At 44.7% G+C, this 24,683-nt stretch overlaps 1 protein-coding gene across 1 annotated transcript in view; it reads left to right on the top strand.

Moving 5' to 3' along the window:
* Window positions 1-689: 689 nt before the first annotated feature.
* The window catches only part of RAB10 (RAB10, member RAS oncogene family), a 54,290-nt gene continuing 30,296 nt past the window's right edge, over window positions 690-24,683 (top strand). The window contains exon 1 of the mRNA XM_054024186.1: window positions 690-1,227. Coding sequence (XP_053880161.1) covers window positions 1,101-1,227 — 127 coding nt within the window. The 5' untranslated portion in view covers window positions 690-1,100. The remainder of the gene's footprint in view (window positions 1,228-24,683) is intronic.

Here is a 24,683-nt window from a genome sequence, read left to right as displayed (position 1 = left end):
GGGAGACTTTATTGCCCTGCCACAGTGCCAGGGCAGGGCTCAGTTCAAAGTCCCCCTCCCCCGCCCCGTGCCACGGGCCACACACCCGGCTTCGGCCAGGCCCCTGGCGGGGCCCAGGCCAGGCCCCGCCGCCCAGGCCAGGGCGGGCTCGGGGACGGGAGACAGCGCCCAGCAGGGCGGGGCGGTGCCCGAGGGCGGCAGGGGAGGCCCGCGCCTAAACGCGGCCCCTCAGGCTGAGGGGAGATGACGGACGCTCTTAGGTCCCCCTGCGCCTGCGCCTCGCTGACATCATCCTTCCCCCGGGCTCGCGCAACCCGCCTCGACGATGGATTACCGATGCGTGCCAATCAGCGCTGACTTCTTTGGCTGTGAAGGCCAATCAGAGGCCGGGGGCGGGACTTCCTCGCGCCACGCCCGCTGTGCGGCGGCGGCGGAGGAGGGGCAGGGTGAGGGGAGCAGGGGTAGGGCGGCCTCGCCCAAGGCTCCGCCCCGTCCCTCCGCGAACGCGCGCGGCCCCGCTTCCCACGCCGACAAAGAGAGTGCTTGCGTCACCTCGTCCTATGTGTCCCGCGGCGGCGCGCGCCGCTTTCTTCCCTGGCTCTGGCGAGCACGAGCCTAGGGCCCCGCCCCTTCGCGGCCTTGCCTTTGCGTCGGCCCCGCAGACGTCAGCGGCGCGCACGTCGCCCTGCCCCTCGCCTCGCGGCCTGTGCGTTTAACGAGCGGCGCGCGCAGCCGGAGGAGACTGAGGGGAGCCGCCGCCGCCGCCGCCTTCCTGGGAGTGGGAGTCAACGGGCGCCGCAGCCGGGCGCGGAGGGAATGAGGCCAGGGGCTGTCGCCGGAGCCGCGTCCCCGTGAGCAGCGCGGGCCCCGTCGCCGCCCGAGAGCGAGAGGCGCGCCCGGCCCCCGCCGCGCAGGGCAGGGGCAGCCCCGCCAGGGAAGCCATTTTGTGCCGCCCCGGCCGCCCCCTCCCCCACCCGCCGCCGGGCCGCCGCCCTGCCGGGTAGCCCCGGCTCCCTGCTGCACAGGCCCGCGGGGCCCCTGAGCGACAGCGGCCCGGGCAGGGACGGGGGAGCCCGCAGCGGGCGGCGGCCGCGCGCCCCATGGCGAAGAAAACGTACGACCTGCTCTTCAAGCTGCTGCTGATCGGGGACTCCGGGGTCGGCAAGACCTGCGTGCTCTTCCGCTTCTCCGACGATGCCTTCAACACCACCTTCATCTCCACCATCGGTGAGTGACCCCCCCCCCTCCCCCCCGTCCCCACCATCGGTGAGTGACCGCCCCCCCCCCGGGTGATATCCGGGCCCCCCCCCGTCCCCACTATCCGTGAGTGACCGGGGTCCGCCCCCCCCATCCCCACCCTCGGTGATATCCGGGGACCCCCCCTGCCCCCACCATCGGTGAGTGACCCCTCCCCCCGTCCCCACTCTGGGTGAGTGACGGGGGGAATCTCTCCCTCCCCTCATCTCCCACCCTGGGTGAGTGCTGGGGACCCCTGTCTCCTCCATCGGTGAGCGACCAGGGCCCTGCCTGCTGGGCCTGATCCTCTCCCTAATCCTCAACCCTGGGAGCCTGATTTTCCCCATGGGGGGGGAGGTGACATCCTCCTCCCTCACGGTCTTCTCCACCCTTGGTGTGTGAGTGGGGCCTGCCTGAGCCCCGCCGCACCGACCTCCACCCTATCTCGACTCTTGGGGAGTGACTGGGACACCGACCCCCCCCCATTCATCGCCGCCGAGGGGAGCTTTCTATCCCCAAGGCACCCTGCCCTGTTGACCTGATCATGTCTCCCCGCCACCCCAACCACACACATCTTATGCCACTATCCATTGAATTGCCCCTTATATCTCCTGCCATCACTCTTCGGGTGAGATCTTTAGTTAATCTCCACCACTGGAGTGTGATTCCAGAGAGATTTGGACCTATACTTCCTCATGTGCATCCCAATGCCAGCTTCATTTCCAGCATCTGTGAACGACCTTTGGGAATCTCCCTACCCCCGGGAACCTGACTTTCCCTTTCTCATCCCCAACATCATCTCCACTAGTGGCTGGTAAGACCAGGTGAATTATGGGGGACCCACTGTTTCTCTATGATGCCACCCTCACTCTGTTGTTAGTGGGTGAGCCCCCTCAAAGTTCTTTCAGCACATTACTTCTGGGAGAATTCTGTGCCACTGCGCAATGTAGAATTTGCACAGAATTAATGTTTTTTTTCCTGCAGAATTCTGTTTTTTTTTTTTTTTTTTTTTTTTTTCCCCCAATAAATTTGTGATTTCCACCAAAATGCTCCTTTGGTGGAAATGATGAATTTCAGCCCTGGCCATGGCGGGGCGACATTTCCTCAATCTATTGTTGTCTGAATTGTTACAGACCGCATTTCTGACAGGTATTTTGAAATAAATTACCAAAATAATTGAAACTGATGTGGTTTTATTGTGCTGCTTTGACAAAGTTTGCAGAATTTTTAATTGGTACGGAATTCCCTCAGGAATAACCCTATCGCCTATATTTGAGAGTGCAAACCCTCTTTCAAAATGGCTTTCATGTCCATTGTTAAGGAAAAAGGGTGTGTTCTGAGATCTTCACTCCCATCTCCCTGTGCTCTTGACCTCAAGACCCTTTCCCATTAACCAGGTTGTTTCTCTAGATCTTTTTTATTTATTTATTTTTCCTGATTATCATCTGCATGTACTGTCTTGGGCTGGATGCCTGACCCTCCAGTGCAGGGATTTCTAACCTCTTTGGTCAACTGTACCAACTTAACAGGACCGCCACTGTATCTGCCAGTGCTTACTTGCAGGCAGGGTGTACAGATGTATACCACATGCAGCAGAAGTTCAGTCTTGGAAATGAGACTGGTGTTTGGATTGGATTAAGCTCTGTGGGGCTTCGTGTGCGGACTTGAATGACTGACAGCACTGCTGCTCTTCTAGTGCAAGGGAACATATAGTACTAGTCCTACAAACACGAAGTATCAATAGTGGTAGATATAAGTGTAGTTAGGAGCCACTGTTCAGTCTGCTATAGCTCTAATCAAAGCTCAAATGTGGCCCTAAAAGTCCTACAAGAAATGGTGCTTTCTTAATCACTGAAGTTTGTGTAATTTAGGAAGGTATATTTGGTATTTAAGACTCCTAAGTAGCTAGGGATCATTGAGACGTACATGGTGATTAGGCAGCAACTCAATTGTCTTGGACTGGAGCTCTTAGCTGCTTTATTTGTATAGCCCATGTTCCCACTCTAACCTTCATAACACCTCATCCAAGGAAAGTAGAATTGTTCAACGCTGTGTTTTATTTCATTACAAGGGCCATAATTTAATTACTTAACCCATATTTGTCACTTAATGTGCATTTGTCTGAGTTTACATTAGACTAAGCATTGGTCGCTTTCCCTGGTGGTGGGAAGTGGAGTTTTGTTTAGTCTGTGTTTCAAGTTCAAGCCCTTTAACGTTCAATTTAAGGAATTGGTGATATGTAGTGGTGATACTGCCCTAGCCATGCCACAGAGAATATGCATTAATAACACAATGTTCAGACATCTATACATGAGATTGTAAACTGGTTGGAGCCTTATGAGTAGCTTGAATATAGGCAAAAGTTTATCCTTGGAAGCAAATTGTCTGTCAGTCAGTTTTGAGGTGTTGTGTGCTCTTGTGCTTCTCTGTCTACACCAGGGATAGGCAGACTACTGCCCGGGGGCCACATCCAGCCCTCGGACGTTTTAATCTGGCCCTCGAGCTCCCACCAGGAAGTGGGGTCCGGGGGCTTGTCCTGCTTCAGCTGGGGAACAGGGTCAGGATCTTGCTCCACTCCGCACGGTTCCCAGAAGCAGGGGCATGTCTTCTCCCCCCTCCCCTTCTCCCCCCCCCCGGCTCCTACACATAGGGACAGCCAGGGGGCTCTGCACGCTGCTCCTGCCCTAAGCGCTACCCCCGTATCTCCCACTGGCTGGGAACCGCAGCCAATGGGAGTTGCAGGGGTGGCGCCTGCAGACAAGGTAGTACACAGACCTGCCTGGCCACACCTCCATGTAGGAGCCAGAGAGGGGACATGCCACTGTTTGTGGGAGCTGCTTGAGGTAAGCACTGCCCAGAGCCTGCACCCTGACCCTATCCTGTGCCCCAGCCCTGATCCCCCTCCCGCCCTCTGAACCCCTCGGTTCCAGCCCAGAGCACCCTCCTGCACTCCCAACCCTGCAGCCCCACCCCAGAGCCTGCATCCCCAGCTGGAGCCCTCCTGCACCCCAACCCCCAATTTTGTGAGCATTCATGGCCCATGATACAATTTCCATACCCAGATGTGGCCCTCAGGCCAAAAAGTTTGCCCACCCTGGTCTACACCATAGCTATGTTCTAGAGTCCACAGATGGGATTTTTAAGCATGCCTGGAGTGACTTAGGTACAGCTTGAAAATCCTGTCCATAGACACTAGAACATTGTGTTTGTGTAGACTGAGAAGCACAAATCCCATTGGAAGTTAATGGGACCTGTGTTTCTTTCACTTGGGTGCTTCTGAGAATCCTACACTATGTATCTACTTTGTGCTCCTGGAATGCGTAAAATGGTGATTTTTAGAACAAAATCCGGCTCCAATTAATTGGTGCGTGGTCTCGAAGCTAATATGAACTGATAATCCAGGTTTTATGACTCTGTGAGATTCTCAAATTGGTCTGTAGAATAGTTGCTAATGGATTGTGAAAACCTGTCTGGTTACATAGTGCTGGCTTCTGACTGCTAAATTGTGTAAAGATGGCTGAAAATGCATTTTCATCTAAAACTATTTTATTTACTGCTTGACTGTTATGAAATCGTGAAAGGGCTGCATTCTGAATGAATGCAAATAGAGTAGGAGTGGACCATGCGACTCCTTAAGATGTGACCCACCCATATTATGGAAAAACCTAAGGTGCATTAAAACATTGGTCCTCTTGCACTTGCTCAAGCACTACTCTGAAGGGTGAATTGTGTTAACATGTAAAATGGCTGAGCAATCAATCTGAAAATGGATTATCACACACTAACACTTTCATTGTAGCTTGTAGGCCTTGCCTGCACTAAAGATCCTCTGAAAATCACCTTCATTGGTATAACACTGGTGCAGCCCCACTGGTGTAGAGCCCTCAAGTTTTTGACAGATCTGTATGACACGGTGGTTATGATGCTGTCGGCCTCTATGTGAGAACTTCTGCTGGTAGCAAGAGAGGTGCTGTACCAGTTCTGCAGCAATGGTGGGAGACTTTCAGCAAAGCTATGTGCAGATGCAGCCTTTGACATGGTGCAATAAGGAAGTAACAAGTGCATTCCCAGTTTGTATCGGTTTAGTAAGGTGAACTATAGCTTATTTACCTACTTCTACTTAAATTATATCAGAGTCTTATCATATTTAAGAGTGGAGGAAACATGGTTGCCACTAGCTAACTGACTATAATTTGGTATATTTTGAGTGCTTTGTAGTCATTGCTAAAAGCAACAATCTAGTTCATTCTCAAAACATTAGTTGAACTTTTGTGTATATGTGAATGACTTTACCATGGCCAGAGGTGCTATAAATAAGCTCTCCTGCAGAATCCCTAAGTCATCATAACCTCCCTGAATAGAGCAGGGAATCTGTCTTCAAAAGCTTTGGGACTTATTTAAAGTAGGCTGTGAATATCTGTCCTAAAGGACACTTTTTTTTTTTTTAAACAGTCCTGTATTCTTTAGTGCAGAGATCACTATTTTGACTTTACTATAACTCTCCTGGTAACTTTGGTTTTGTCTAATTGTTTCCCCAAATTCCCCACTATTGCTACTATTGGAACAGCTCTGTTGGTAATACCCATGATTGGTGTACATGAAGTGGAGGTAGTGGTGTGGTGAGCCATCATATAGTGTAGACCTATTCAGAGCAAGATTAAAAAGATGTTTAAAATTTAATCCGCTTTCTAGAGCCTTTCTGTTAGCACTTCCATCATTGCTACTACCGGTGGTGCTGAACTAATGGCAGCAATAGTTTTATTTTCCCACCAAAAAAATAGCCCAGTGCAGACACGTTTGTTCAGTCAGTGAAAGCAGTGTTCCAAAACAACCTTGGAAAATTCTGCTTGCACTTGGTGAAAAACTGCGTGGGTTCAGGGAGTAAAACATTGTGTTTATATCATGAGCATGGGCAAGTAGATCTTGTGTTTGGGTGGATATGTTTTCATGCCAATTTTGGAAGGATGTCAGTGTTTCACAAAACTTAACACACACAATTTATGCTTACATGTCTACTGAACTGAAACAGTTATTCTGGTGCATGAGAACCTGTTAATGAAACTGACCAGGTTTATTTATTTATTTTTATTTATTTTGCATTAGCAAACTGCACATAAACAATAAAAAAGAAACTAGATCTGGGGAAAACCCTTAATTTTAATTATTTGGTGCCAATGCAAGCAAACATAAATATTCCCTTCTGAGTGCCTCTCAATTTTATCCAGACTAACAAATATTTTTATCATGGATCTTAATGCACAGAGGAAGAAGAGAACATTAAAGGAAGCATTTTCATTATTTGTAGTGAAGGAAGTTTCCTAAACTGAACCTTTTATCTTAAACTATATCTCCAGTTTAAGTGAAGATAGAGGTAAACATGTGTTAGACTACACCATGAAAACTAAATCCTAGTACTGATTGTTCCAAAGCTAAAGCATTAGGCAGTGTACAACATTGTACTCCACATAACACCATTCTTTAATCTGCACTCTTGAAGTAACTGTATTTTATGAATGTGGAGTACTTGTCTTTCCATAGACGATACCGAGTGAAAACTAAAGAAGTAACTTGCTTTAAGGTCCATTCCAGAATTGTGAAGCATCTTCTTTGGTGTCAAGTTAAACTTTGGTCAGAATTTGTATCTAGACAAAATGAATCCTAGGTATCAAAACCAAAGTAGCATAATGATTTTTTCTCTCTTAGGTTTCTTATGCCCATCATTGTGGTTTCTAAGCACTTGTGAGGGAAGAGCCCCGGGAAGAACTGGGGTGAGGGAAAGAACCTGTGGTGACTTCGTTTCGATTGTAGTTGAGCAGTTTCATATGGAGATTGCTATGAATTTTGGGAAACAATTGTTCCTAGGCTATGGAAATTTAAATACCATTGGAACACATGTCCCCAGTTTGAGGCTTACTGACCTTCATACTGCCCTTTCATACTAATGTGCTCGTTCAGCCTCCACCTCTTAGTTTCAGGCAAACAAATCCACATTTGCTAACCATACTCAAATGACACTGAGCTGCATGGGAAGGAGTGGCTCTTAATGTTGGTCCATAAGGAAACTTTACCAATATGACTGCTAGTAAGTATATCACTTTGTAGCTATACTGACATAAATCCCAGAGTAAAGACTCTTGTTATAAAATAACTCCACATGTTATGATGCCATAGTTCCTGTGTAGTAGACAAACCCTTAAAAGCCTGCCACTCTGAATTCTGTATCAGAGGGGTAGCCGTGTTAGTCTGTATCTGTAAAAAGCAACAGAGGGTCCCGTGGCACCTTTGAGCCTAACAGAAGTATTGGGAGCATAAGCTTTCGTGGGTAAGAACCTCACTTCTTCAGATGCAAGTCATCTGAAGAAGTGAGGATCTTACCCACGAAAGCTTATGCTCCCAATACTTCTGTTAGGCTCAAAGGTGCCACAGGACCCTCTGTTACTCTGAATTCTGTTGATTCTAGACAATCTCATCTCTCCAATTGCTAATGACTCCTTTAATTCCTCATGCTCTTTATGTCAGGGGTATCAAATTCATCCAGAGGAGAGGGATAAATTCTGTTTTGTTATGGTCCATGGCCCAAGATACAAATTCAAGACTTGCATACTCTCCAGAAGGCACAGTGGAATGCCCACTGATTTCTGTAGGAGGCTTTCAGAGAGATTGATGGTAGAGAATATGGCCTTTATTTAGTAACTGTCTGATTAGTTCGGTGCCTTTTGTTATGAGGATAACATGCTTCTCTTTAGGCCCACTGCTATTTCCTTTTTCATCCTTTTATCCCCCTTTTTTGATATCTTTGAGTATCTCCTGTTCTCTTGTTTCCCTCCCTGCAGCAGTTCCAACCTGCCCTATCTCCATTCCCTCCATTTAAATTAAATAGTAAACATCATTCAGCGGGGCAGGGAGCTCACAGCTCTGAGGTGTTTCAGGCTGTCTACAGACCTTGTCAAATATCACTGTTATACTCAGTTCACCTCTTGAAGGCTCTAAGCAGCCATGAGGGTTAGGATTCTATTTGAAAAACAAAAACCTCAGATTCTGGATATTTCAAATCTCATGTAGGCTGTAAGTTTGACACCCTTGCTCCAGGCTTGAAAGCAATTTTAGGGTTGTTTTGTAATAGGCATAATGAGGAGCTTGGGCTCATCACCTCAGTGTTTTTTAGAGTAGCTGTTACTTGAAATTAGAGGCTAATATTTATGAATGATCAAGCTTTCAATAAACTTAAGTGGCAAACTAAAGGAGAATCTAGTAAACCCTATTAAAAACCCACTGGATGGCTTTTGTTCAGGGTGGGGGAAAGAAGAGCCTGGCGCAGCAAGAACCCTTCTCTTGTGCGGAGAAACTTGGAGTAGAGGTTGCCATTAGGGATGTAAAATAATAAACAGTTAACTGGTACACATTAGTCTTACCGGTTAACCCCCCCACCCTAACCATTAACTTCAGCTGCGTCAGCCAGAACGGCCCCAGTCCCTGGTGCGCCCCTTGGCCAGAGTGGCCCTGGCCCCAGTGGTTAACCGGTTAAACGATATAATTTTAATCATTTAAATGGTTAACTTTTAAAAACAATATTTCTGTCCCTAGTTGCCATGGATCTGTAGTTTCATGTTACATGTTTCCTTTGTGCATTTAGCCACAGATGTAGGGAGCTTTTCTTTTCATGCCTGAAGAGCTTACTTGTGTTTCTCCCCGACTATCCTCCCCTGCCCACTTAGTAGTGGGTGAGTTAGATAACAGAAATAATTTAACCTACTGTGTAGTTAAACTAGCTTGACCTTGGCACTGGGAGTACTAAGGCTGACCTAGATTTGAAAGACCTGGTCTAAGCAGGGTTTTGAGCCCCTCTACTTGGAGCTGTCTAACTTGCTTCAGCGGGGCTTGCTGCCCTGACCGGGGCTTAGGTCTGAGCACCAACACCTTGGGATCCATACCATTAGGACATGCTTGTGATGGAGACCTTGCAGTCCAGGACCCTTGATCTGCCTTCGGATTAACAGCCAGTTCTGAAGATACCAAAGTTAGTGAACCCAGCACTGGTAGCACCAAAACATGTACCAGCCTTTCTGTAGCCCATTCCAGTTCTACCTCAAGAAAGAGGACCTGGGAAAGGGGTGCAGGTTCTGGAACCTCCATATGCCAAAGCATTGGTTAGCATGGGGGAAAAAAATGCTGCTAGGTGGTATTTGCTTTTTGTGGTGTACCCATCTGGCACAAGGAGTTCCTTCAATATTAAAATCTGCCTTTTCCTAAGAGTAGGTGGGAAGTGTGTGCCTTGGCATCTAGGACACTCTGGGCCCAAGACTTGAGCTTCAGAAACCTTCTAAAAAAAGCTGTGTCTATTGGGACCACACACATGCATCCATTGTGACAGGGTTCACAGCTGAAGTTAAGGGCTGTGTGGTCCAATAACTTCAGTTCCTATTCTATAAAATTATGCACGTAGAGGAGGCAGAGACCTTTTGTATTAGGAATGTTGCCGATATGAGTGAGGGTTGTCTCTGGAATAGAGCTTGGTGCATATTTAAGTTCAAATAGCATGTTGACAACCATGTCAGAACTCTACAACGATTACACCTGAATTGCTGATCGCTTTCACTTTTTTCTTAAATGAATGCAGCAACTTCTGTTTTCTTCTCAGGTAGATAGCAGTAGGTAGGAATGCATCTTTCTTAGTGTGCATGCTTGTATCTTTTTATCAAGATTTTCCTAGTGGACATATGGCCAACGAACCTACACTGCTGCCAGTGGTGGTGGTTGTTTCTTCTCTAGCAGCATCTTGCAGTGGACCTGTTTAGATCTGTCTGAAGGGGTGTAACCAGAGTGAAGTATATTTCTTTCAACTGCTCAGTTTGTGCTACACTGAAATTGATAGTATAAAATTTTTTAACCTATGAAGTTCAAATCTTACACCTTTCTTTTTAGTGGCAAATTATCAATTGATCTCTGATATGTCTTTGCATGTCAGATGATCAGAGTGGCAAGAATGCCATTCAGAAGCAAAGTTTCTGGAAGGTCTGGAACAACGATTTAAATTGTCATTTTTAGTGGTGTTTTGGTGATTGTCATCAAATGTCTTCGATTCTAACTATTCTGCTTTCCTGCTGCAGTAAACCAACTTTCAATAGTACCTATGATAATGAATCTGAAGAAAACTGTTTTTCTTCACTTGGTCAGATGAACACTGGTCACCTGTCCACAGTATTGATCAGCAACTTTCACACTTACTATAGTTAGTCTGAGAAGCAGTGATGGCCAAACAATGAGATGAACTAGCCAGTCTTGCATGTTGTCAGATGCCCACTTGGTAGAGGATCCTAGATTGTAGCAAAGCAAACCCTCATAATAGGAGTAGGAGGAATCATGAACTATCAAAACATCACTGTAGTTGACTTCAACCTTTCTGCAATCACTAATTGCTCCTTCAGTTCCTCTTCTCCCCATCCCACCAGGTTTTTAGACAAATACATTGTTTGTGCAGATTCCCTACAGAAACGCACTGAAAATCCACTTTCATTTTTTCCTGAAATAAATGTTTCACAGCCTTTTTAATGGAATGGAAACGTACTATGTATTCCTACTAAATAACCTTTAGCAGTCATTACATGATTTCAGCCCATGCCATCAGAGAACTAATCAAATCATTCCCAAATGGTGGCGGGGCAGCTATGCAGAATGCACCAAGGCTCTTGAAGTAACATGTCAAGTCAAAGGCCTGCCAAATTATGTTATGGAGCAGAAGTTGGGGTTTCTGGAAAGGAGGGTGCAAGCCAGAAGAAGACCGGTATTGAAATGAAAGATAATTTAGTGCTTCTTTGTCAAGGTTGAGTGGTGCCTGTTGGCCTTATGGTGGACCTGACGTTTGTCCTTTTCTTTAGGGACGTATTCACTTTTATGCTAAAGATCCTCCACTTCACATGAGACCATCATCATCTATGCTTTCTGGCTCATTCAAGAGGCCAGAAGACTTCAATGATAAGAAACAATGAAGGATGATGATTCAGACACATCTAGGCTGCAGCTGTAGGACATCATCCCAGGGGGAGGGATAGCTCAGGGGTTTGAGCATTGGCCTGCTAAACCCAGGGTTGTGAGTTCAATACTTGAGGGGACCACTTAGGGATCTGGGGCAAAAATCTGTCTGGGGATTGATCCTGCTTTGAGCAGGGGGTTGGACTAGATGACCTCCTGAGGTCCCTCCCAACTCTGATATTCTATGATTCTATATCCTTCTTAAATTCTTCCTTTGAAATCCAATATGGTGAAGTGTGTATGGGAATAGGGAATAACTTCGTAATTGGGCATTACTTCATGAGACGCTCAAATAACTTTGGTGCTATTATAAAAATGTATATTAAAATTTTCCTTGTAACTTTTAGCTTCTTGGTTTGCATTGCTTAGCAACTCCTGTTTTACACCTCTTTATTTTGAACATCAGTAATCTCTTGAATAAAGGTATGACCTTTTATTTTTTTCCCCAACTGTATGTTTCAAGTTTTTACTGCCTTGAATAGAAATGAGGCAACATGTACTAACTAATACTATAACAGTAATGCATAGATGCTCCTTTCCTTAAGTGCAACAGTGTGTTCACTTTCTAACAATTCATCTTTTAAATAGAAGTCTCTTAATAGTTGCCCTCAGTGAGTAACTGGTCTGTCTTTAAAGCTGATGTTTTTACTTGAAGGATTTCTTGACTTTTATGAATATCCATGGCTCCTGATATTTTGAGACAGATCAAAGATTCTAGTTAATTGTGCTGGATCATCTGTTCCAGTTGTGACTAAGCAGATGAGATGGGACTTGTGTAGCTTAAACTGGGCACAACTTCAATAAGCAGATCTCCTAAGTTAGTACTAGACTGGTGGTGCCCTCCTCAGGGAGCCCAAAACCATAAGTCACTGTTGCTAAGGCAGAGAGGCAAGAGTGAACTCTGCAGGAGCTTAAACTGTGTGACAGGTCCATGCCATACCAGTCTGTCTGCTTCACCAGCAGACTCCTCCAGATGCGCTTGTCTTGCAGGCAACATTCAGTGTTCCAGTTCCCCAGAGGTATCCTTCTGTAGTGTCTAGTCCCTCATTGGACACTCACAGGCATTAACCAGATCTGCTCTTTCTGAAGAAACTGCAGCCTGTTGCCTCAACTGAGGATGCACACCTTACTTTAATAGAACAGCACTGCCATGGCTTATACTATAACTAAGATTCAAGTGATATTAAGCAAGAGGGGAAAAGAATAGGTATGCTTACCACTAAAACAAAAATAACATGCTTTTTAGTGACTAAGGCCTGGTCTACACTACAAAATTAGGTCATTATAACTGCTGCCCGGGTGTGAAAAAAATCCATCCTCCCCCACCCCGCTTCCCGGGATGCAGTTAAACTGACCTAACCCCAGTGTAGGTAGCTCTAGGTCGACAGGAGAATTATCACCCTTCAGGGAGGTAGAGTACCTGTGCCAATGGGAGAACCCTTCCCATCAGCATAGGTAGTAACTTCACTAAAGTGCTACAGTGGCTCCACTGCAGCATGTTAAGTGTAGAAAAGCTGTAAAACTTAACTTTAGCAAGTTACAATCTTTGATTAACCAGCTGCATCTCTAACAGTTCAGGCAGGAGGATCAGTTTCTCAGAATCAGAGAGTGGTGATCCTTTTGTCCCCTAAGTGATGGATTCTAAGATGGCTCTTTGCTTCTGCTTATTTCCCAAAAGTCACTGTTTTGTCTCCAGAGTCTGGATTACTCAGTGTTTTTCTTTTGCTTGTTGACACCCTATCTCTCATTGACCCATGTAAAATGGGGCTTCCATTGCTTTGGTTTCACAATACCCAATTCCCATTAGAGATGCGGAAATAGCTACCTTCCCTCCTGTCTGGGAGAGAACCTGTTTCTCCCTTTGTTTGGTTATACTCCAAAGCATGAAACAGTAAGTATCCATTTATCAATTGTATTAATCACCTGTCACTGGCTTTCATAAAGATCTTACTCCACACTTTACTATAGTACAATAGTATTGAATATTATCAGTTGATTGAATTGCTTATTCTTGGGGGTTCTTACCCTATGGTGTCTGGACCCTGATTGTCACAACACAATATAGACTTAGGGAATCTGAAGAGCCTCCATCATCAGTAGATGTTTGAAATCGCCATCTTGCTCTTCAGAGGCCTAGATAATTCCTGCAACTAAAATAAAAGGCTAGCAAAATAGTCCCTTACCAGGCAAGCGGAGTAAAACTGATAAGGAATGCATGAGGCATGGAGTGCGCTGAACCCACTGCACCTTCAGTGGATCCTCCAAGTTGACTTTGCAGGACCTTCTTCACCACTGATAAAACCTATTGTGCTCCTAAATGGGCACTCCTCTGGGTGAGATTTGGATCCAAACACTGAGATGGAGCCTCTTGCTGAGGGCCTTGGTTCCATGGGGTGTCCTTGCAAAGTTAACTAGAATGTTGCCCCGACTTGAGTCCTGACCCCACAGGCAAACGCTTTGACTTGTGTGGTGCTTTTTAACTGGAATTGGTTGGCTTGTCAGGTAAAGGCTGTAGCTCGAGTTAGCACAAATTATCAGTTGCTAACACAACCACTCTATAGTCAAGTGTTTTGCAGTGTGACCAGGCTAATTTAAGAGGAGTTTGTGATTTAATTCTACAGTGAAGACATACCCCGTTGTCAATGTAGTACTGCTTGGGGTGTGCTGGCAGACTCAAGAGCAAGTTCTGTTAAGTTTCTCTCTTGGGAGGAGTAAAATTTTGAGGTAGCAATTTCTCTTGACATCTATGGGCTGAAGTTTATCACCACATCTGCTTAGATCTTCTGGATTTTTCCAAAACCCTGAGTGATGCATAAAGATCTGTGAAATGCTTATCTTGCCATGCCATACTGTGGATTTAGCTTGTTGGTGGGGGTGGTAGAGGGAACTAGGAGTACTCAAAGCTGCATGATTCCTATCAGTGAGTAGCAAATTTGAGTCCCTCTGACTAGAAATTACATTGGGTTTTCTGCATTGTTAAGTTAATGGTTTTTGATGTGGAATGAAATAGCAATGCTGTAATTTAGCCCACTGGAAAAACAGATGTATTGTTTTAAAGCAACACTTTGCTTCTGTAACTGTATCCAACTCTCTGGTATTTGCCTACTTAATCTAATGTTTCAGCTATCAACGTTTTCCAGAAATCAGCAGAGAATAGTGGACTGACTGTCACTTCAGCTTCTTGCCCTGATTGGCTTGTTGAATTGAGGGATGTCAACTCATGATGCTGAAAAACTCTCTCTGCCTTACAAAAGCTTGAGGTTACTCTGTACCATAGCTAATTGTTTATTCAAGACGCTTTTGAGACTGTGTTCAGCCCCTCTGTACTGGATGCCAGTATAACTGCTACATTAAGGATATACTTCCACATGCATTCAACTGTAACCGTTTCTGTAAACTCTCTATGGTTTTTCTAGTCAGTGTGGCACATGTGCACGTTCCTGTGCTTTAAAGGTCAATGCTATGACTGTTAAAGGTGTTGAGATTCATGTCCATTTATTTCTGGTCAAAGTGAAATATGCTGCCTTTAACACCCAGACACTGTAGTTCATTCTTTGAGGCCTATATTTGAAAGTCCAGATCTTGCTCTTAACTAGAAATGCCTTGCTCTAATATTGCAAATGTCCTCTAAAATGTTGAATAGGCCACAAAATCAATCTTGGACCCTAATCTAGAGAAGGAAGGCCTACAATTTAAACAATTAAAAAAAAAAAAAAAAAACCACCCCAAAACCTACTACTTATAACTTAGGCTATGTTTTAGTCATGGGTGTTTATGGTAAATGTTATGGACAGGTCACGGGCTGTTAATTTTTGTTTACTGCTCATAACGGCCCGTGACCTGTCCATGACATTTACTATATACCCCTGCCTAAACCTTGGGAGGAGGGCGCTGGCGGTGGGCACAGCCCTCAGGGGGCTGGGGCAGGCTCCTTACCTAGCTCCATGTGCTGCCTCCACTCCATCCCAAGCCCTGGTTCTGCAGCTCATTGGCTGGGAACTGTGGCCAATTGGAGATGCAGGGGCGGTGCCTGCGGTCGGAGGTAGCACATGGAGCTAGGAGCTGACGGACCAGAGTTCCTGTTGCCCTTCCAGGGAGCTCCCCCCAGGTAAGCACCACCCTGCACCCCAGCCCTGAGGCCCCTCCCTCCAAAAAAAACTACCTTGTGCTGCAGGAGACCTGAGACTGCCCCCGCAGCAGCCAGTGCGACTGGCCAGGGGGCTGATCAGGCAGCTCCTGGACCAGCCACACCAGACTGCTGCAGAAGTCCTGGAGATCACAAAGTCACGGAATCAGTGACCTCCATGACAAACATGGAGCCTTACTTATAACTAAAGCAAAACAGACATTGTTCAGGCTCTCTAGCAGCAGGTAGTGTTTGTTTGCACATGTTCCTCCTTACTATTGGGGGAATTCTGCAACAAAAACTTAAAAATTCTGTGCACGATATTTTAAAATTCTGCATATTTTATTTGTCAAAACACAATGTAATCACACCAGTTTCAATTATTTTGTTAATTTATTTCAAAATACCTATCAGCAACTATGTCTGTAACAATACAGACAACAAAAAAGATTCAGGAAACGTTTTTTGACACCAAAAGCTTGGAGAAGTTGGGGTAACGGAGGAGCTGAGGGAGAGGGGAGTAATTGCTGGGAGGGAGCCTGGGTATGAACTTGGAGGATGGTTGGGTGTGGATGGGAGAAGTATGGAACAGGTTTTTTTGGATGGAGTGGAATTGTTATAGAGCCTCCACCATGCGGACTCTGGCTGACCTCTAGCCTCTCTCATTCAGTCAGGCACATCTGCCCCGTCCCCATGGTGCTCTGCACCTCCATTCAGCCACTCTCTCCCCCCTCCTCATGTGGCCCGGCATCCTCCACCGCCTCCCTGTCCCCATGTGGCTCTGCGACACCACTCCCATTCAGCCCTTACCCCAGTCTGTGACCCACCAGCAGTCCCATGTGCCCCATGCTATCCGTACCTCCCCTATCCCATGCCTCCTGACCTAACCCCATGGGCAGGGTGCTGTGAGGAAGGCAGCTTCTTTCTCTTCCCTATCTGTAGATGGGGCTGCTCCTGCCTGGGAGTGGCTGCCCTCTGTTCTGGAACCATAGCGGCCCCTGGTGGGCAAAGGGAGTAAGTCGGTGGAATGTATTTTCTGTGTGTTGGGGCGGGGGGGGTGGAATTCTGCATGGCACATGAATTATGCATGTGCACAGTGATGTAAAATTTCCGCAGAAGTATCTTCCTATAAGCGAGTCTAAAACACAGCTTTAAGTGTGTGTGTGTGTAGTAGGAAGAGAGCCTGACATTTTCTCACAGCCTGACTTTTGCTAACTTTGCTTTATATCAGCAAAGCTTGCCCACTACTTTAGCTCAGGCCTCTGATGCAAGGGCTTGTATTTCAGGCTCTCTTCCTACTATATTCCCCCATTTTTGTCTTTTTATGGGGAGGATGTTTACCCATTGTCCCGGAAAAGCACAATGCGTGGACTGAAGATGACCTAGCAGGCTAACCACTGTTTCAGGAGGCTGTGCAACAAAGACCGCAAAATTGTATAAAGTGTCAATCAGCCTGAACTGTCTGAAGGGTGTTCATTTTGATCCAACAGTCTGACATGAACTATTAACCAAGAGGGCAAGTTTTGCTGAGAGGTTTGAAGGACTGGATGCGGTTAGGTCAGGAGGCACAGGATAGGGGAGGTACGGATAGCATGGGGCACATGGGACTGCTGGTGGGTCACAGGCTGGGGTAGGAGCTGAATGGGAGAGGTGTCGCAGAGCCACATGGGGACAGGGAGGCGATGGAGGATGCAGGGGCACATGAGGAGGGGGGAGAGAGTGGCTGAATGGAGGTGCAGAGCACCATGGGGAGGGGGCAGATGTGCCTGACTGAATGAGAGAGGCTAGAGGTCAGCCAGGGTCTCCATAAGAGAGGTTGTAGGGGACACCTGGTAAGCTTAATCAAGTGAAGACTGTTGTATTATGATTCCGCTAATACTTTTGTCCTAAAGTAAATGTACTGTGCATTGTGAAGGCTGTGTGGTCATCTCTCCGCTGACTTACTGCTGTCAGAAATAAAAACTTAGGCTAGTAATACAGCAGTTGGGGGCAACTATATACAACACTGATGCAGCTCAAGCTGGTAAGGAAACAAGCTTCGATATTAAGCTTCAAAGGAGTAATGAACATGAAGTTTTTAAAGAAAAGCTGTTAATAGCCTTCAAATTATGGTGGTTGCTGTGTTGGCAATGTTGTTGTTACTAAGGCAAACAAGTTGAACACTTTTTTTTTTTTTAAACCATGCTGTCGGTCTAAGTGGCTTAAACTAGCTAGGGTACCCTCTCACAAGGATACATTTCATTTTATATTTGGCTTGTATCCTGAGGCCAGAATTAGTGTTCATGTAGGTAGCAGCAACAGATGTTTTCTGTGCTCTGCCAAAAGCATTAACTCCGTCAAGTTACTTTCATATTGCGTGCCATAGTCACTCTTCGGTTAACCAGTTTAACTGTATATTAGGTGCCTTGAGAGGCACATGAAAACTAACCTTGTCTAATTTTGGTAAAATGGGTGTTTGGTTGTAAGCATATGAACTTTCAGTTACAAGTGATCCAGTAAAACTGGTAAAGGCAATAAGAGGCCTGAACTAAATGAGTCTGTTCCATGTATTGGATTCCAGACTCTTCCCTACAGTGATTTTTTTTTTTAGGAATGGTTCCAATCTGTCCTCTCCTTGTCAGGAGCCCTCTGTTGCGACATGGCTGCCTCACGTGACACCAACTTGAAAACATACATTGATAAGAGATTTACTGCCCTGCACTTATTTCCAACATAGGGAAGTAGAAATATCAATTTTAGAAAATGGACATCAATTTGGGGAGGGAGACAGAAGAAACAGCAGTCAAGGAATTAGTTAATGAGCTCATTTAGGGAAAAATTACATGCTGTTTTAGCAATTTCAACAGGTGTTTTCTTGTTAGGGGCTCTTACTTTAGTTTTCCCACCTTACTGGACAATGAAGATTTTTGTCTTTCTCCACTATAAATAAAACACTATTGAAAGCAGTTACGACAGAAAATACTTGCTTTATTCCATTATCTGTCTTGTTTGTGGGAGCTTTAATACATGGCTTAATCTCATGAATACCAAAATGGCGAGGATTTTATTCCCCTGAATGAATTAGCTTCTTCACTGTTGAAACTATGCTGCTGGTTTTTTTAATATAGAGCTGACTGGGTTGTGTAGCTGATATCAGCAGGAAACTTAAGATTTATGCCTGTTAAGTCCGCTTACTAAGTAGTGTTTTAACTGTTGTTTCGCATAACTTAGTTTAAATAAAGTCTTCCACCAGGAAAAGCTTCAAGAAATTCTAGGAATTTCAGTCAAATGGGGCAGATACCCTGCGGGACTTCAATATAGCAAACATCTCTCTATTCCCATCCCTCTAACAGTGGTTCTCAGACCTTTTTATCCCCAATACAGGTTGGGTAAAACTCGTCTAGTGACTCAATACATCAGCCCTGTTCTACCTAACGTTTGCTGATGGAGCAGTGCTGCTACAAGAGGCGGTGAAGCTGGCTTCCCTGCACAGAATTGCGGGGTAAAACAGCAGGCATGTATGGGGGGTGATAGCGAGGTAACATAGGACCCGGTTCAGAATGGGTGGTTCTGTTCAAAAGACATCCTCATGGGTCCATTCAGTAGTTAGGAAATGTCAAAACTTAAGTTGCCGGTGCAACCTTAATTTGGACCCTTTGTGCATATGTTATGGTAGTCTTAATTACATGATCATACTAGTCCCCACCTGCCAGGATCCCAGCCTCATTCAGTGCACAGGATGGACCTGTTCTGGGGATGAATCAGGGTTATATAGTGAAACTTTTCATAGGACCCCTGCTTCATTTGTCATGGAAGCTGGAAAGGTATGCAAGACAAATCAGACTCCTGAAAGGGTGGTACAGTCATCTGGAAAAGTTGAGAGCCATGGACTTAAATCAAACTTTCTAAATGAGTTATGAACTGTGTTCCTTGCTTTCTAGAGGCTGACTTGGGACTCGGGGGTCTGATTTGCAGAATTGTTGACCACTTCCAGTGTCAACTGAAGTCAATGGGAACTGCGCTCCGAACATACAAAAGTGCTATATAATAAGTATTTTGAAATGTCAGGTCCTCTAGCATCTCAAATTGGTCATCCCAAGTTAGTGAATACTCTTCTAATCTGTGCTTCAGTTCCCAATCTGTATGAGTCTAATAGCCACTCATCTCACAGAGTGCTGTGAAAATTTTATTTAATGGTTGTGTGTGAAGCACTCAGATTGTACAATGACAACTTCATTTGCTTTTCCTTGTCAACCTCTGAGCTCCTTAAATTCCTACTTAGTGAATTTAAAACTGGGCGGCACTTTAAGTAAGCATGGGCTAGAATTGACAGTGCAAAAGTTCACATCTTCAGTCTCAAATCTAATATAGAAATTTTATAGGAAGATTGTCAGGAGTAATAGTTCTTAATCAAAGGGTGGTTCTGGCCTGAAAGCTTAATTAGTATCAGGTAGTACAGTATCTGGGATGAAAACTGAATAGATTTTGGAATAAACTAGAGCATTCTTTTACTGTAAACATTAAAACACTGGGTTAGATGAAATATTTCTCCAATGCAGAGGAGAAATAACTATTCAGATGGCTTCCATCCAGATGAAACTATCATCATTGCATGGAACACTTGCTTGTAATGGTCTGTACTTGCAAGTGTTGCATGCTGTTAATTGGTGTCTGCAATGACAGTTAATGTTACTTTAGAAAACTACTTTGCAGCAATCCCGTTATGGCTGTGATGCAATTAAAACAGATTAAAACTTGTCTTTGTATGGAAATGCATGGTGGGAAATGTTCATTGTTAATGCCTTTGAGGATTTACTTTTCAAATTTAAACACTGCATCAGTATATCAAGGAATACTTTTAAAACTTAGCCAGAATAGCTCTTGGTCATGACTCATCTTAACTAGAAGAAACTGAATACTTTCAGCTGTCTGCTTGTGCTTTTGCTGGTGGCTCACTTAGAAATATCCTCTGAAGGTAAATGTCCTTTTATAGTGCTTCCTCAGCAAGTCATAAAGTGTCTGCATAGGGCATTCCTCTAATGAAATGGGTTTAAAGCCATGAAGGGCAGGCTTAGTTTCTCTTGTGGAAAGTGTTCCATACTTCACATAAGAAGCAAACCTCTAACTTTATTTATTTACTCTTTTGTTTCACAAGCTTGAACCAATTTATATTTTAAAATGACTGTTTTAATCATGTACCCTCAGAAATAAAGCCAGATTGGTCATGTATTAAAATAACTTTGTAGTAATTCCTCAGAAATGATCCGATCCAGCAGTGTAGTGATCTTGTGAGTAGTTAGCCATGTTTGAGCCCATGATCTTTATCTAAACTAACTCCATTAGCTGGTGTGAGCACTAGGCTAGCTTCTAGGTCAATATTGGTGGTGATGGGGGGCCTTCAACCACACAGACATCTAAAGGGGAAAATAACACAGCAGGGCACAGATTATCCAGTAAATTCTTGGAATGTACTGGATACAATTGTTTATTTCAGAAGGTGGAGAAAGCTACTGGGGAGAGGGTGTTCTAGATTTGATTTTGACAAATAGGGAAGAACGGGTTGAGATTTTGAAAGTGGAAGGCAGCTTGGGTGACAGTGATCATGAAAGAGTTCATGGTTCTAAGGAATGGTAGGAGGGAAAACAGCACAGTAAAGAATGGATTTCGAGAAGGCAGATTTTAGCAAACTCAGGGAATTGGTAGGTAAGAGCCCATGGGAAGCAAGTCAAAGGGGAAAGAGTTGGCAGTTTTTCAATGAGACATTATTAAGGGTACAAGAGAACTATTCCGCTGTCTAAGAAAGATGGGAAGTATGGCAAGAGACCACCCTGGCTTAACCAGGAGATCGTCAATTATCTGAAATGCAAAAAAGAGTCCTACAGAGAGTGGAAATTATGTCAAATTACAAAGGATGAATTTAAACAAATAATAAAAGTATGTGGGGACAAAACTAGAAAGACCAAGGCACAAAACGAGATTACACAAACTAGAGACATAAAGGGTAACAAGAAAACAAATTATATTAGAAGGAAGAGGAAAACCAAGGACATGGTAGGCCCGTTAGTCAACGGGGGAAGAGGTAAGGATAATAGAAAATGTGGAAATGGCAGAAGTGTTAAATGACTGTTTTTGTTTTTGTTTGTTTTACCAAAAAGTGTAGTAGCTGGCATAGAGTACACTTTTATAAAGCTTACGGACAATACCAAGCTGGGAGGGTTTGCAAGTGCTTTGGAGGATAGAATCAAAATCCATCTGGACAAACTGGAGAAATGGTCTGAAGAAAATAGGATGAAATTCAATAAGGACAAATGCAAAGTACTCCACTTAGGAAGGAACAATCAGTTGCACACATGAAAAATGGGAAATGACTGTCTAGGAAGGAGTACTACGGAAAGGGATCTGGGGGTCATAGTGGATCACAAGCTAAATGAGTCAACAGTGTAATATTGTTGCAAAAAAAGCAAACATTCTGGGATGTATTAGCAGCAGTATTGTAAGCAAGACATGAGAAGTAATCCTTCCGCTCTACTCCGCACTGATTAGGCTTCAATTGGAGTATTGTGTCCAGTTCTGGATGCCACATTTCAGGAAAGATATGGACAAATTGGAGAAAGTTCAGAGAAGGGCAACAAAAATGATTAAAGGTCTAGAAAACATGACCTATGAGGGAAGATTTGGGGTGGGGGGAATTGGGTTTGCTTAGTCTGAAGAAGAGAAGATTGAGACGGAACATAAGTTTTCAAGTACGTAAAAGGTTGTTATAAGGAAAAATTGTTTCCTTAACCCCTGAGGATAGGACAGGAAGCAATGGACTTAAATTGCTGCAAGGGCGGTTTAGGTTGGACATTAGGAAAAACTTCCTACCTGTCAGGATAGTTAAGCACTGGAATAAATTGCTCAGGGAGGTTGTAGAATCTCCATCATTATCTAACTTGCTGTGTTCTAGAACAATGGTCCCCCAAACTTTTTTTAATGTTGCACCCCGTGTACCCATAATGTAATCTGTCCGGGACCAGGGCCTTGGCTGGGGGAAGGGCTGGGGCTGAGGCAGAGCTGGGCTGGGTGGTGCTCCCTCCCATCCCCATGGGGGCTGGCCCAGGCCCCACCACGCCCCCCAACCATTCCTCTGTGCCCCCGCTGCACCCCCCCCCCAACATTCATCCGTGTGCCTACCCCCTCCCTGCATGAGAAGACTTTGCATCAAGTTTCTTAAAGTTTTGTTTTAATAATTTTAGCATGGAGGTAGGGTATAACCAGAGTGAAGTATTATTTCTTTCAACTACTTTATGCTACACTGCAAAATTTTATATTATCAATTTCAACTTGTGAAGTTCAAATCTTATACTCTTTTGTTTAATGGCAAATTACCAATTGATTTCTGCTATGTTTTTGCATTTCAGATGTGAGGTGCTCAATACTACTGTAATGGGAGGCATATAAATACCAGAGATGGGGGGGGGGGAGGAAGGTGCTTTCCTGGAGAATGGGATTTTTCTCTGCCACCCAGTTCCTGTGTCATGTTAAGCAAGTTGCTTAAACTTAAGCTTTTTTTTTTTTTTTTTTTTTTTTAAACGGGTGGCAGCTAATTGTGTGCCTCACTTCCAGGGTGTCTCAAAATGGTTAAAGTCTGGCAAAGTTCCTTTTCTTTTAATAAGCAACTGCAAACAAGCTTTTATTGAGAAGTATTAAGCACTCTCAGGGCACGTCTTCACTGGCAATGTTTAAAGCACTGCCGCGGCAGTGCTTTAATGTGGCTTGTGGAGGTGCCGTGACTACACAAGAGGAGTAGCTCCCAGTGCTAGTGCACTGTCTACACTGGCACTTCACAGCGCTGAAACTTGCAGTGCTCAGGGGGGTGTTCTTTCACACCCCCAGCAAGAAAGTTGCTAATTTGTAGGGTCCACTGAGAGCTCTGCTTAGAATATCAGCACAGTATCTCTGGGAAGAAACACAGGCCCCATGGAATAAATACATGACTTAAATTGCTACACTACTGGAAATGATACAAATAGGGGAAAGTAAGCAAAATTATTCCAGTATTTCTGAAACGTGTAGAAAATGGCTTTCTTGGTAATTCTTTCAAATCTAGGATTCAATCCTGGAGGATATCAGAATGATCTGAAGTATGCAAATGAGTCTGCAATAACTTAAAATCTTAACTTCCGGTGGGGCAAAAGGCAATCCCCCTGTGATGATGCTGCCCGTGGGAGCCTGCTGAGGTCACTCAATCAGGGTGAACTGCAAACAAACCCCAAACGCTAGTGGATATTCCAATACTTAGATTTACCAACCAGCACAGAACAGCTTCTATAGGACCTCACTGGTTACTCAGAAGTTTAAGGGAACTGCGTTGTTTGAAGTACCCAGCCTCAGGCCTCCATCCAGACACACGTCAAACATGAGATTTTCAGTAATCCTCATCATATCTCATCATATAAAAGAAAGGTTCTTCCAACCCCAAAGGATCAGCCACATACCCAGGTCCAATTATAACTTAGATCTTGCCCAAAATATACGCTATAGTCAATTCCTATTAACTAAACTAAAATTTATTTAAAAAGAAAAGAGTGATCTTTTAACCAACACTCTATGAACATACAGACTTGAATTTAATTCTTGAGGTTCAGGTACATAGCAGATATGAGTTTGTAGTTGCCAAAAGTCCTTTTAGAAATAGTCCAGAGGTTATAGTCCAATGTCCGTATTCAGGGTGACTTCAGTCAGTGACTGGGGATCTCAATCCTTGTGGCTTAAGGTTTCCCCCTCTTGAAACCCAAAGCAGATCTGAGATGCGGCAGGATCGTGTCTCAGGGTTCTTATACATTTCCAGCAGCCTTTTGGCCTGAGAAAACAATAGGCTTAACTCTCCTTCTCCCAAACATCCTGGCCATTAGCACAGGGTAATTTATCCATTAAACAGTTCAGATACAGGTTACCACAACCTTTAAAGAGACACACAGACAATAATACTATTTCCCTCAAGTGTTTTCCTAAATACTAATACTCCTTTTTTTGGTCTTTGAATCAAAGCTATAGCAATAGACAGGACTTGTTTGCTTACATCACAAGACCTGAGCAAACAGCTCCCCTTCTACCTCTAACAATGCAGACTTGCATTTCAAAGCTCTAATTCGTTTACAGATCTTCCTAACCACTCTCTAAAGTTCGGCCATGGGTCAGGTCAGTGTGTGAGTTGATTAACTCTTTCTGGCCTTGTCACCTTTCAGTGAGAGATTATATTATACTCATAACGTTCTCTCTTCTTCCCCCCCCCCCCCCCACCCTCCCCGGGTAAACTGGCAATCCCTGATAA

This window comes from Malaclemys terrapin, chromosome 3 (genome assembly GCF_027887155.1).
Source record: "Malaclemys terrapin pileata isolate rMalTer1 chromosome 3, rMalTer1.hap1, whole genome shotgun sequence".
Lineage (NCBI taxonomy): Eukaryota > Metazoa > Chordata > Testudines > Emydidae > Malaclemys > Malaclemys terrapin.
Note: the sequence above shows the minus strand (reverse complement) of the source record. Positions and strands in the feature narration are given on the sequence as shown.